Source organism: Mustela nivalis (assembly GCF_964662115.1).
Source record: "Mustela nivalis genome assembly, contig: HAP1_SCAFFOLD_1263, whole genome shotgun sequence".
Taxonomy (NCBI): Eukaryota; Metazoa; Chordata; class Mammalia; order Carnivora; family Mustelidae; genus Mustela; species Mustela nivalis.
This window is the reverse complement of record NW_028135401.1, coordinates 76,030-89,516: the sequence shown is the minus strand read 5'-3', so window position 1 is coordinate 89,516 and position 13,487 is coordinate 76,030. Positions and strand designations below refer to the sequence as shown.

Genomic DNA, 13,487 nt, shown 5'->3' with positions numbered 1-13,487 from the left:
TGAGGCGGGGCAGTGACAGCACCTGCCTCAGGACGGTCACGGGGACTCACTGGGGTCACACTTGTGTGCTACCTACAAGGAAGCCGGCACACAGGAGGAGCGCAGTAAGTGGGTGCTGTCACTGTGAGCAGCAGCAAAAAGGAGAAGGAAACGCACAAAGGGGAAAGGACTGGTTCGCGGATTACGGCACAGCCGGGGGCTGCACGTCAAGCAATCACTAAAATGTTTTCTTCAAAACTGTTTTAAAATACTATAAAATTGGGGACACCTGGGTGGCTCAGGTGGTGAAGCACCTGCCTTCGACTCGGTCATGATCCCGGGGTCCTTGGCTGGAGCCCCACATTGGGCTCCCCGCTCAGCAGAGCGCCTGCTTCTCCCTCTGCCTGCTACTCTGCCTACTTGTGCTCTCTCTCTCTCTTTAATAAATAAATAAAATTTGTAAAAAAAAAATACTATAATATCATCGGGGCGCCTGGATGGCTTCGTCAGTTGAAGCGTCATGATCCCAGGGTCCTGGATTCAAGCCCTGCATCAGTCTCCCTGCTCAGTGGGGGGCCTACTTCTCCCTCTGCCTCTGCTGCTCCCCCTGCTTGTTCTCTTTAACTCAAATGAACAAAATCTTTTAAAAAATACTATAAAATTAATCATAAGTAAAACATGCATGTTAAAATGGATATTAAATGTTTATACTGTATGGTTCCAAATTTATGATGAAAATATGAGCCTATTTTTTTAAAAAAAGATTTTATTTATTTATTTATTTGTCAGAGAGAGAGAGAGAGAGAGCGAGCCAGCATGAGCAAGTGCACGAGCAGGGAATCCGCAGGCTCCCTGCTGAGCAAAGAGCCCAGTGCAGAGCCAGATCCCAGGACCCCAGGATTATGACCTGAGCCAAAGGCAGACACTTAATGGACTGAGCCACCCAGGCACCCCAGAATGTATTTTAAAGTTACAAGCGAGATGTCTGGCTGCCTTTAATACCTCCCTAAAAGGGGAAGGAAGTGAACATGGAGACAGGGAGCTGACGGAGCAAAACCAGGGAGGGCACAGCCGCTGCCATCACTGGTCACCACTGAGGCAGAGAGACCTGGGTCTTCACCCCAGCTTCGGTGACCCTGTAGTTTTGGGTGCACCCGGCTGCCCGATACAAGCCTGTGTTTAAAAGGCTGACGGGTACTTGACCAGGAGGTAACAGTGCCCGGAGCCAAGTGGTCGGATTCAGTCCGTCCAGCTTTTCTGCTGCTTCTCCCTTTCCCCGCTTTCTACAATGACTGTGCATTATCTTATGACCAGGAAAGAAGATCAACACAAAGTAGCAGCAGCGATAAGAATGAACTCAGCAGCATCCATCAAGCTTGCTTTTTGGAAGCTGCAGCTCTTGACCCCCCACACCTCCAGCTGGCTTTCTCAGCGAGGCGACTGTCCCAGAGAGGTACTGATCTCCTCTGGCTCAGAGGCAGTCCTGCCTGGGCTGTCAGGTCTGCTGGGCCACCCTGGGGGAGCAGGAGACAGTGCTCAGAGAATTGAGCACTTGCCTTTCTGGGGGACAGTGGGCCCTCGGACCCACAGCCTGGTCCATTCATTTGTCCAAGCGCGCCCTGGGCCTTGTGGGGGCCCAGCCCCAGAAATACGACGGGGGAAGCCACAAGCCCAGGCTGAAGAGGCTCAGAGTTGCTCAAGAAAAAACCAGAAGACAGTGTTGGGAGAAGCACGGCTGGGGCGCATGTGTGTGATGGTAACCACAGGAGGGCCTGGCCCAGCCTGTGAGATGCAGGGGACGGCCGCAGGTCAGGGCTGAGCTCCTGGCAGCCCAGAGGCAAATGCAGAGACACAAGGACCAGCCCCAGACAGGAGCTGAAAGCCATTTGCTAGGGCTGTTTACAGGGCATGAGGTCACCATGTCTGGGGATCTTGCTGATCACACGAGGGGGCCAGATTTCAACCACAGGGCAGTAGGAGCCACTGAACGATTTTAAGTCAGGGAAAGACCTGCTGAAGTAGGGGTAGGAAGTACACTGGAGAGGCAAGGTAAGAAGTCAAGATGCCAGGAACTGTCTGCGGGGATCAGAACATGAATACGGGCTCTAAACACAGTGAGGGTTCAAACCAGGCCGGAGAGGACAGAGCAGATCTGAGGAGCGAAAGGCAGAAGAATCACAAGGACTTGGTAACTTACTAGACACTTGGGTCTCCAAAGAGGAGTCCCCGGCGCACTGGGTGTTTGGTGACATGTCTGGCACTGAGAACACAGGCGCAGGAACAGATCCGTGGGGAGAGCATGAACCCGGATCTGAGTGTGGCTTGTCTGGGGCGAGATAGTCAGGAGGAGTCGCGTGTAAAGTTCTGGGGGTCAGGAGAGGGTCTGGGCTGAGGGTGTATATTTGGAGGACATCGACCAGAGCCCGTGAGACCCGCGGGCGGGGGTGTGACAGATGGGAGGGCCGAAGGTGGAAGGCATCAGTGTGGTGTGGGAAAAGGAGCACTCGCGGACAGCGAGCGGAGGAGGCAGAAGATGAGGCCGGGGGAGACGGAGAGACACAAAGAGGTGTACTGCTGAGGACCAGGGAGGGAAAGGAGTTCTTCCAGAAGGAGGCTGTCAGGGGAGGTTTCAGACCGGCAGAGGCCAGGCTGGCCCACGGCTCAGCGCGGGCTAGGGAGCCCCTACAGTGCCGGCCCACGCAGCTTGGCCCCGGCACCAGCCCGGACCCAGCAGATACCGCACCCACATTCACAGTTCACGGAAGGAAGACCAGGAGGCCTGGGCGTGGGGTGAGGGGCGCCCAGCCCATTTTCCTCCCTGGGGGCGGGGGGGCAGTTAGGCAGGGCCAGCAGGGCTCCCAGTACCAGACCCCTCCAGCCCCAGAAAGGAAGCATGTGCAAGTCTAAAGATGGCAGACCAGGGTGCCTGGATGGCTCAGTCAGTTAAGCAGCTACCTTTGGCTCGGGTCATGATCCTGGGGTCCATAGATCGAGTCCCACATCGGGCTCCCTGCCCAGTGGAGAACCTGCTTCTCCTTCTCCCTCTGCCTGCTGCTCTGCCTACTTGAGCGCTGTCAAATAAATAAATAAAATCTTTTTAAAAAGTTAAAAAAAAAAAAAATGGCAGACCCATGCCAAGCTCTGTCCCGTTGGTGGGTGGCCTCAGGCCCACAGAGAGGAGCTCCTGGAGTTCCGGCCCTTGCAGGACAGTGCTGGGCATCTGCTGAGACACAGTGCCACCTTGTGGCAGGAGGTGCTCACAGCAGATTTCTGCCAGCCTGTCTAGCCCATCACCCCGATGCTCCTAGGTCTTTATGGGACCCCGTGCACTGGAAGCAATGATCTGAGACTTTTACCACTTGGGCAGCCCCTGGGCCCCTGCCAGCAGCATCCCTGTGGCATCAGCTAAGGTCGGCCTTGCCGACATATAAGGAAGGCAGGCGAGCATGTTAGCCAAGACAGTTTTGGCCCCACAGTGAGGGCAGCGATGCAAGGCCTTGCTCTTGGGGTCGTGCCCCCCGCGACAGGAGAGACTGTGCCGACTGCAGTTTTGTCGTGCATTCGTCTGCAGTGTCCTTAGGCACACAAAGTTAATGCCGGGCTCATGAAGCTCTCCCAGGAGCAGCTGCCCATTCACCTCCTAACCAGTCCACAGGAATCCTTGGGACCATCTGCAGCAGTGTGTCGTGTCTTCCTATGTGGCTTAGCTCAGGGGTGACTGTGGGGACTGAGACCAGCATGCAGGGGGCCCCAACAGCAGAGAACCAACCCCAGCCACTAAGCCGGGTCCTGGTGCAGCTCTGGAAGCCTGCAACCTGGGGAGACCTAGCTGAGGCCTGCCCACAACTCGGAAGGTCCCAGTTCTGGGGTCATGCCCACATGCCGTGGCTCACTCCCGACTGCTTAGCAGTTTAAGGTCATTATCATGACCTTAACTCCACACAGTTAATAGTTGATTTTTATTTTCGACTGCTGGTTCAGCTAGGTGAGACAGAGAGTTCTCTTCATGCTCTTTTAAACTTCCCCTTACTGCAGAAGCAATGTATGTACAAGGTTAAATAATGTTTTCCAAAAAAACTTAACTTGGAAAGTTAATGTCCCTTATGTAGTTCTACTCTCTATTAAAACTTCCTATTAACAGCCTGGTCTATGTTCGTTCAGCTTGCTTTCCTACACACATACATGAGTGAGTGCGTGTGTGTGGTAGAGGGTGTTTTCTACAAAGACATACAGCTCCACAACTTATGATTTTTTGCTTTAACAGCATCTTTCTGGAGGCATCCTTATCGCCCAGCCCTACTTCTGGTTAATTCAGTGACTTAAAACCGGGGTGGGAGAAAAGGCAATATCCTAGGGACCCAGCAGCTTGAGGGTCGCAGGGAAATATGGTTCAGGATCCAGTGGGGTGGGGTGGGGGTGGGGGCTGGAAACAAGGATCAGCCAGGGATGAGAAAGGCTCTCTCCCAGAAACAAAACCCCAGGAGGGGCTGACTCTACCCCGGCTGTCAGTACAGAACAGGCTGCGGGGTGAGTGAGTGTGACCCGGCAGGCTGTTCCGGGAGCTGCCGGAGCCACGGGGACGCCCTGTACGTTTCTGCTGAGTTGGGTGCACAGGCCAGGTGACAGCCGGCGTCAGAGCTGGGGAGCCGGGCTCTGCGCCAGAGCTGAGGCCTGTGCTCTCCAGGAGAGCAAGGGCAGTTTCAAGACAAGCGGCCTCGTATGCTACACCTGCTCTCCTCCTGGGCCCCACGGATCAGCCACAGGCCCCTCGGCGCTCCGCTGCTGGGAGCCGGCTCACACAGACACCCCATAGGCTGCCCATTTCATGGTCAGTAACATCAACGAGGCAAAAGAAAAAAGGAAAGGACTAGATGGAAGTGCGAGTGAGGATGCTGTGGGATCCAGGGTCAGAGGAAGCCTTCCAGAATGGGAGAGCCCAAAAGTGCCCAGCCTCCTGCTGCTCTGGAGTAGATGGTGACAAGCCCTGGCCTGAAGCACGGCAGCAGGTCGTCCTGAGTCCTCTGGGGACGGGCAGTAAGACCAGGACGATCCCTCACTCATCCGAACCCATTTCCTTGCCTGTGAGGTAATATCACCAGTACCTTTCCACGCTTAAATGAATGATGTGTGGCCGGCATTTAGCAGGCACCCGCCAGACGAGGAATTCCGGAGCATCGCCTGCTACCATTATTATGATCGGGGAGAGCACCAGAACGGAAACGACCCCCCTGGGCAGACGGAGACCTTGGGGTAGAGCCCTTGGGGCCTCTTGCCTGGGTACAGCTGGGAACACACAAGCCCAGGACAGGTCCGAGCCCAGGAGGCGGTTTCCCGCTCTCCCTGCATCAGGTACTGCGTGGGCGGGGGTCAAGCCAAAGACGGAAGAAATGCAAAAACCCAGAGCCTCTGCAGTCCCAGGGACTCCCAGATGCCGCCATTTTTCGGCTCCTCCGAGGCTAAAAAGAGGGGATCCCAGCATTACCCGATGGGGTCCTCGGCTCCCACCTGGGGAAAGAAATGGGCCCAGGGCCCGGGGCCTGGGGCTCAGCTCCGTGGAAGGGAGGCTGCTCTGGACCCTCCACGTGGACCCCGGAGCTAAGTTTCCCCCAGGAACCACAGCTTGGCGCCTCTGGGGGAGGCGTGGCGGGCGCGCAGGGACTCACCCTGGTCGATGGAGTGCTGGGGCAGCTGGCTGAGCTGGCTGTTCACCACCCCCGCGTAGGTGCGCAGGAACTCTTCCTCGCTGGCCGTCAGCTGCACGGGCGAGAAGGCCACGGTGAAGGGCGGCCCGCCTCTTCTCATCCCTGGGCCCCTGTTCCTGAGTCCTGACCCTTGGGTTCCAGAGCAAGTGCCCCCTCCCCCTTGCCGGATGCCAGGCCCATGGTCCCCCAGGATCAGATCTGAGACTGCATTTCCGTGCAGCACGGGGCCTGCCCAGGGAGCCCATCCCTTTCTTCCTGAACAAGGAGGCCCTCTCGGGGCCCTTTCTGCCCAGCACCCCGTGGGCAGCTCCTGGGAAGACGGGCAAAGTGTCAGGTCAGGGCCCATAGGGGCTCACATACCCCCCGGGCCCCAGCTCGGCATAGGGATGGGAAGACCACCCCAGAGTACCCCCAGAACTGGACGGGACTGGCCACAGAGCCCGACCCCAAGGCCAGCAGCCCCACTCCCAGAGCAGCGCGGTCACAGCAGGTGGCGGCCGCCCTTATCAGGCCCCCTCCCGAGGAGAGCTGCGCGGCACCCCGAAGGCACTCACATTTGATCCCATCTTCCTCAGCATGAGCAGCACTCGAACCTTCTGCTGAATGTACGTCTCCTCCGGGCTCTTCCCGGGCGCCCCCTCGCGGTTCATCCCCTGGCCAGCCCTGGGGGCTCCTGCAGAGCGGGGAGAGGCGCTGAAGCAGGGGGTCGGAATGGGCTGCACCGGATCCAGACTGGGTGCTTGGCAGGGGCCACCGGGAGGCCCACGGGGCTTCGGGGTCTCGCTTCTGAGAGCCCAGAGCAGGTGGGGAGCTGCACGTTCCTCCCTCACCCCTACTGGCCCCAGGCAGCTGGACCAAGCGGCTCGATCCTGGTGCAGGCACTGGTGGCCAGCACCCTCTGCGAGGAGCTGTTGGGCCCAGGGACGCTGAGCTGACCCAGAACTTCTGGCCAGCTCGACCTTCCAGCCACCCCCTCAGCAAGAAGCCTGCGATGAGCCCCAAGAGATATGCTGAAGGAAGCCCAAATGTCCCAGGTTCTCCAGCATGCAACTTCCACAAAGAGCAAAAGCGACATGGCCAGAGGCAGGCGACTGGCACTTCTGGCTGGAGAAACTGAGATTGGGACGGAGCCCCAAACACGAAGGCAGCCTCCTCCGCGGAAGCTCCTGACGAATTCAAGAGGCTGGCGCCTGGGCCGGGCTCCAAGGAGTCCCTTGATGGGGACAGGCCAGCCGGGGCCATGGGGCACGGATACCCACCTGAGCTCATGGCCGTCACCCTCACACGCCCACCCCCCGTCCGAGGGCAGCGCCTGTGGGCTGCGGCTGTGTCCAGAGACCGCAGGGCCCCAAGCTGCAGAAAGGTCCCAGGAGAGAAGTCCCAGGGTTTCCCCCCCAGGAGGAGCCGGCAGAGAGGAAGCGGGCGTGGAGGGTTTGGGTTACACACTTGTAACCCCTGGATGAGTCAGAAATAACGCAGCAGCTGGTGGGGGCGGAGCCTCGGCAGCTCTGGTGCCAAGGGGCTGCGCTTGGAGGACCGAGGGAACCTGGCTTGAGAGCCAAGGACACTCCTCACGCCGCCCATCCCTCCGGGGCCAGCAAGCCCCGGACCGGCGGGCTCTCCCAGGCCGGCCTGCTCTCTGTGCGGGGACAGACTCCAAGATGTGCCAGAGCCCCGCAGGTCCCCGTCAGCTGCTCAGTCCCCGTAAGCTCACAGGGGCTCTGGTCCCAAAAGTCCCCACAGTGGGCTAAAAAGCCGTCAAGCTGGGGCTTCCGCAGAGCTGTAGACCTGACGTAGCTTGTCTCCTCCCGGGGCCTGCCTTCCCCCACCTCCCTTCCCCGCCACACTCCCTACGGTCTTCTCACCCGCCACCTCCTCTGGGCTCAGAAAAAAGCCGAATGAACACTGACAACCGGGAAAGAGGGGTAAGCCACCTCCAGAAGGGCGCTGGGGGAGGCAGCCCCGCCATCCCCAGCGTAGCAGACAACCCTACCTCCCTAGCACAGCTGAGTGGGAAAGTCCAGTCGTGGGACTTCACGTCTCACACGGACCCTCCTCACTTCTTTCCACTCTCCTCCCCACACAAGGACCCACGAGGCCTGCATGGGCCGCCCAGCCTCCTGCTCCACATGCCTCCCCACGCGCCCTGCCCTCCTGACCCCAGTCTATTTCTAGAACATACCAAGAAGCTCTTTTCCCCGGCAGCCTTTGCACTGAGTGTCCCCTGAGCCCGGGCTGGCTTCTTCTCATCCTTCAACGTGCTTAAAAACTCCTTTCTGGGAAACTTCTCTGACAGCATAACTGAAGCAGGTTCTGTGTCCCCCACCCCACCCCCACAACCCCTACACCTTCCAGGTCACAAAGCCCAGGCTCATCCCAATTTTCTGAGCGGGTCTTGCTAGAATATTTGCTTCTCATCTCTCCCCTGCCCGACTAGAGGGCCGGCCCGCTTGGCTCAGCCCATCCCCACAGCCCAGCACTGGGGCTGGGAGGCACTTAACAGAGACCACCCGGCTGGCTGAGCCGAAAATGAGGACTGCCTGTGGTGTCCAGGCGTCTTCCTCACTAGGACACCCACACTGACTTAGGGCCAAATGTCACAGAATTGAAGGGTGGGCCTTAGGCTACCCCACACATCCTATTCCCCAGAGGACTTCGGAAACACCCCACAAAGCCCTCAAACTGGGAATCAGGGCTTCCGGGAGTAAAAGTCTTCCACTCCCATCCTGTGTCCAAGGGCCAATGGCCAGCTTGCTCCCTCCTTGTGAAAGGCCACACTGAAGACTAGCGATCAGCCACTAGGTGTCGCCACACACAAAAGAACCAGAATTCCAGCAAGATTCCCCACCCACCCCCACCCCAACTTCCCAACAGGCCCATCTGGTTCAAGCCCTTATTCTGATCCTAAGTCACAAACCACACCCCAGTCCCAGGTCCCAGAGCAAGATCTAGTCATCCTTCAGGGGCTGGGCCCTACTCAGACAAGGATATGTATCTGGTTTGGGGTCCTGGCTTCCCCGTGGGTGGGGACCCCTTCCTCACTGTCCTTTTCCGACCAGCCAAGCTTCCTCAGACAGAGATGTGGGCTCAGAACCAGGAGAAGTGTGTGAGCCTGACCAGGAGCCCGAGTGTGCGCATCATTCTACATTGTCTAGTTTTACAGAATTTTGTGCTGTGCAACAATCCTGGCACCCTATACAGATGGCAGTCATTCTACTGTCTTCCACTGGAGCCTCACTGTCCCGAGGCCCTCCCACACTCAAACTGTGATTACGGGGGTGGGGGGAGTTTACACCACCCAGCCACGGGCCTAGGGTGTCATGGGGCCCAAACGGGTCTTTGGGGCCAGGTTACTTCCACTTCAGCTTCCGAGGCAGACTCGTCATTTCTAAGAATTCTGGTTTTCTAGCTTTCTTCGAGTTTTACTTTGAGCTACTTCTGCCCGCTGCCTGACAAGTAGAAATACCTGGGGGCTGGATCTGGGGCAGAATGTAGGAGCCACGAGCACACAGGCCTGCCCCACACTTCAATCCCAAATAGAGGACGGCATCAAGACTGGTTCACACGGTTCCATTCTAGACAGAATCTGCATCAGGAGTGTCACTGTGAAGAAAATTAATACTGAAGAGAGGAACCCATAATCAACCCAAACAACACATATGCTGCAATTGCTGATACGCTACAAGTCTGTTAAAGCGTGTTTGGGTTTGGTGCCTATCCCAACAAACATGCTATTACATTGTCATCACCATTCTGACCAGTATCAGATCAACTTCATTTGAAAGTCCATATTCCCCCTATAAGGGATGAAGAACTGGGCGCCTGTGACATGTGTCTGAATTACGGAAACCCAAACTGCGAGTCATTTGGACAGAGTAGTTGTGGAGCCCTGAGCCGTGAGCAGGCAAAGGTCACGGTGACTCTCGGTTATGGTCTCCCAGATGCTCCGGAAACATGCCAACATCTAAAAAGGTGGTGCTTCCATTCTGAGTCCTGAGAAAATGTCTCGGTGTTAATTGCCCAAGTCAGAGGCAGACCTGCTCCCTCTCCTAGCTACCACTGTGGGAGCTAAGCAGGGACAAATGGAGACGAGCCAGAAAACGGAACACAGAAACAGGAAACCATCAGCTACTCAAATGAATGGTGAGGGCAGAGGCCCATGGCTAGATGCCGCTGTAGACAGCCGCGCGTTATGCCAAAAGCGGAGATAAGTCCGGGACTTACATCTGACTGGGACAAATGTAATTAAGGGAAAACCAAGGTACGTATGTTCAGTACAGACACACAGACACATTCCCCACCACACCCCCTACGTTCCTGTTGGTTCTGAGCCCACATCTCTGTGGGAGGAAGGCTGACTGGGATGGGGATCCCGCCCACTGGAAGGCGGCCATACAAAGTGACAAAGTGGCCCATGGCCTAAGCGGCCACACTGTGTTCCATGGGGGACACAGAGGCCACACGTGATGGCATGTTCCTGCCCTGCCCTGCAGGGACCTGGCCTCTCCCAGCACACACGCTCTGGCCTGGAAGCAGTGGCTGTCACTTTAGAAGAGCTGCGGCACAGGAGGAACCCCAAAGCAGAACGGCCCAGCATCCCGCGCCGCCGTCAGGCCCGTTCTGATAAGCAGCTTCGAACGCTGGCCTCCTCTGGACCGGCACAAGTGGCTCTGAATACAAACACAGTCACCTGTGTGCATTCTCATGTATGAACTTGAAGCTCATGCTGTTCGAATGCCCGCATTTATAAAACTGGAGTATACACTTATACCCGGGGTGGTGTTGCACCTGCTCGGAAAACAGCGAGTCACCTCAGGCTGGGGCGAGACAGCACGAGCTTCCTTGACACGCACAATCCGCCTCTGCCCCGTGGGTCCCAGCACTTGTCTTCTGTTCTACCCATTTTTTAAAAAAAAACTGCAATATATTTTGAATGCTCACATTAACAAAGGTACGTTTACACACAGGCAAGGTAAAACAACATATAACTGTGCGATTCACAGAACTTGCACAAAATATTAATTCAGAGAATGCACACATCTTAGCCTAAAAGAAATGCGCCGAGCCACGGCGCTGACGGGAAGAGCGTGCGCGGCAGGAGAAACGAGCAGTAGAGCAGGAGTATCGGTGGGAGAAGGAAGCGGCAGCAGCTCCCGGAGCCCCGCAGCCCAGACCCAACATGCACTCCCCAGCACCGCCCCGGGCCCTGCTACCAGAAGTCCTTCCCCGGCGCCTTACCTGCCTCCGGAAATTAACTTCAGGCAAACAGCTCCTCAACTGTGATGGGCGGGCTGTGGCCGGGGAGAAATAGGAAGGTGGGGCCCTGTGGAAACACAGAACATGGGTCATGGGAGGAGCCGGGAGGGCCCTCGGGGCTGCCAGAGTCCGAGCTGGAACCCCGCCCCACGCCGATGGACCCACGACACCGGTGGGAAGCTCCTGGCAGCGGGCTCCGCCGCGGTCCAGAAATACCTGTGTGTCTGGCCAGCCCGGGGAACCTGCACCAACACCTCTGGGATCAGGTGCTGACTGCAGCACGGCCCGCCTGTCATTTCCGGCTGAAGCAGGCCACCACACCCCCTCCTGCCCCGGGTTAGTCACCGTGTCCAACGGAGAGTGAGTCACTCAGGCAGCTGACGGGCGAGCCCGGCACCTGCACGGGAAGGCATCCCGCCTGTCGCGCACAGCCTGAGCCGGGCACCGGGCCACCGTGCTCCACCTGCTCTGTGCTCAGACGCACACTGCTGTTTGTCCTGTGCCTGGGAACATCTGTGGCTGGACGTGTAAACATAAGCCAACCGCCCCCATCCACATAAAACACGGCTGCGGGTCAGTGACAACCTGCCGGCCTGCCCACGTGTCTCCGGGCCCCTAACACGCCTCTTGCAGGGATCAAAGAACGCTGTCGCACAATCTCATTGTTGAGGTCCTGTGTGGGAGCCCAGCAGAGGCGGGTAGGGGGGCACCCAGCCCCCTCCTCTGCTGTTGCGCACTGACCTCGGGGCCCCTGGTTACAGGCAGACGCCCAACTCAACCCCGCTGTGAGCACGAGGTCTGAGGATGACACTTTGAGAAACCTGTTCTGGGGCACCCGGGTGGCTCAGTCGTTAAGCTTCTGCCTTTGCCTCAGGTCATGATCCCAGGGTCCTGGGATAGAGCTCCACATCAGGCTCCTTGCTTGGCGGGAAGCCTATTTCTCCCTTTCCCACTCTCTCTGCTTGTGTTCCCTCTCTTGCTGTGTCTCTCTCTACCAAATAAATAAATAAAATCTTAGGGGGAAAAAAAAGAAAAGAAAACCAATAAAAACCTGTTCTGCAGGAGGTAGGGGGCCGAGGACAGCTAGGAAACCCCTCTTTCACTGTCTTTCGGAAAAGAAAGATGGTCACTCACGGGGTGGGGAACGTGGTTCCCAGAGAAAGTGAGATTTCAAAAGCCTGCCCTACAGGTAGATGCTGCTGGAACCCTCTGGGTCTCTGGTCTGTGTATCTCTTCAAGCAGCAACGACTCTTGGAGGAAGGAACAGTTACCCACCCCTGCCACTCCCACCACCCTCGGACTGCGGGAACAGCCACCCCAAGGGGAACAGGCATCTTTACTGATTAGTTGCTCTTTTATTCCTCTAGATATCAAAGCACCGAAATACCAAGGTTCCCTGGGGAACCTTCCACCCAAGTCCCCACAGTCCTTCAAAAAGAGATGAGAAGGGGCAGCCTTCTCCACTTCTGAGAGCTTTAATTTCTTCAACTACCACAACAGCCAATTAGCCTCCTACTGTCTACTGGACTCAGGTCCTTCCAAGCAGCAGAGAGGACCTTTGTATTAGTGACTTGAAGGGGAAGGCAGTGCTGTTCCTGATGGGATTGTCCAGGGATTTGCGACCAGCTGTTCTATTTGCCATTTTATGATCAGGTCAATGTTCCCATTTTACAGAGGAGAAAACTGAGGCTCAAAGTCCTGGTGGTCCCCGAGCCAGTGGAAGACGGTTCTGCTTTGCTGCCCATCAGTTGTGCATCCGGGGTTGGTCACTTGATTTTGCCCTCTATAAAAATGGAATAGTGACCCCTACCATGTCTTCCCTCACTGGATACAATGAGATCAGGGCAGGCCTCATGAGTGGAGGTCCAGAAGGCCCCATCCTTGGGTTAGAGCTCTGCTATCACAGTTTTGAACCGCTTAATCATTTCTGAACAAGGGGCCCTGTGCCGGGCCCTGCAAATTATAAAGCTGGTCCAGAATGAGAAAAAGAATGCCTCTCAAACTGCCATGGGTCCTGGAACCTGAAGTAGATGCGATCCAGATTCAAGAGGGATTTCCTAAAACCTTTCTTGGGGTACACAACCCGTGTCAGGCTCAGGGAATAGGAGATGCCAATGTGGGGCTGTGACACGGAGCCTGCCTTCCAGGAAGTGCCCAAGTGGCTAAGGAGACCACACTACACGAAGCAAACGCAGAACAGCACAAACAGTACCTAAGGATGAGCCAAAGAGATAGGTCGGGCGAAGACACGAACGCCGCCAGGGTCCGATGCACGGACTGCGCCGTGCCCCGCCCCTTCCCCAGAGCAGCCCAGCAGCGGCGGGACAGGCCGGGCGCAGTAAGTGACAGAAAGAGGAATGGGCAAAGCTCTGCGAGCACACAGAGGAGGAGCTCGGGAGAGAGGAAACTGCTGGGAGGTCTTGAAGGATGAGCAGGAGTTTGCTGGCAGAAGGGGAGGAGAAGGACCCTTGAGCCCAGGGACGTTCTCTGAACAATTACTGAGCATCTATTACATGCCAGGCCCTGTGGGAGGCATCGGACGCGCAGCTG

At 56.9% G+C, this 13,487-nt stretch overlaps 1 protein-coding gene across 3 annotated transcripts in view; it reads right to left on the bottom strand.

The window, feature by feature from the left end:
- CTNNBIP1 (catenin beta interacting protein 1) overlaps positions 1-13,487 on the bottom strand; it is a 47,743-nt gene that overhangs the window by 15,775 nt on the left and 18,481 nt on the right. Inside the window, exons 2-5 of one of the 3 annotated variants that reach the window (XM_082750548.1) lie at positions 10,920-11,004; positions 9,148-9,284; positions 6,236-6,354; positions 5,643-5,733 (exon numbers count right to left, since the gene is read on the bottom strand). In XM_082750548.1, coding sequence (XP_082606674.1) covers positions 5,643-5,733; positions 6,236-6,331 — 187 coding nt within the window. In that variant the 5' untranslated portion in view covers positions 6,332-6,354; positions 9,148-9,284; positions 10,920-11,004. Of the gene's footprint in view, positions 1-5,642; positions 5,734-6,235; positions 6,355-9,147; positions 9,285-10,919; positions 11,005-11,153; positions 11,256-13,487 lie in introns of those variants that run through there. The other 2 variants (XM_082750547.1, XM_082750546.1) reach the window with 2 other exon arrangements.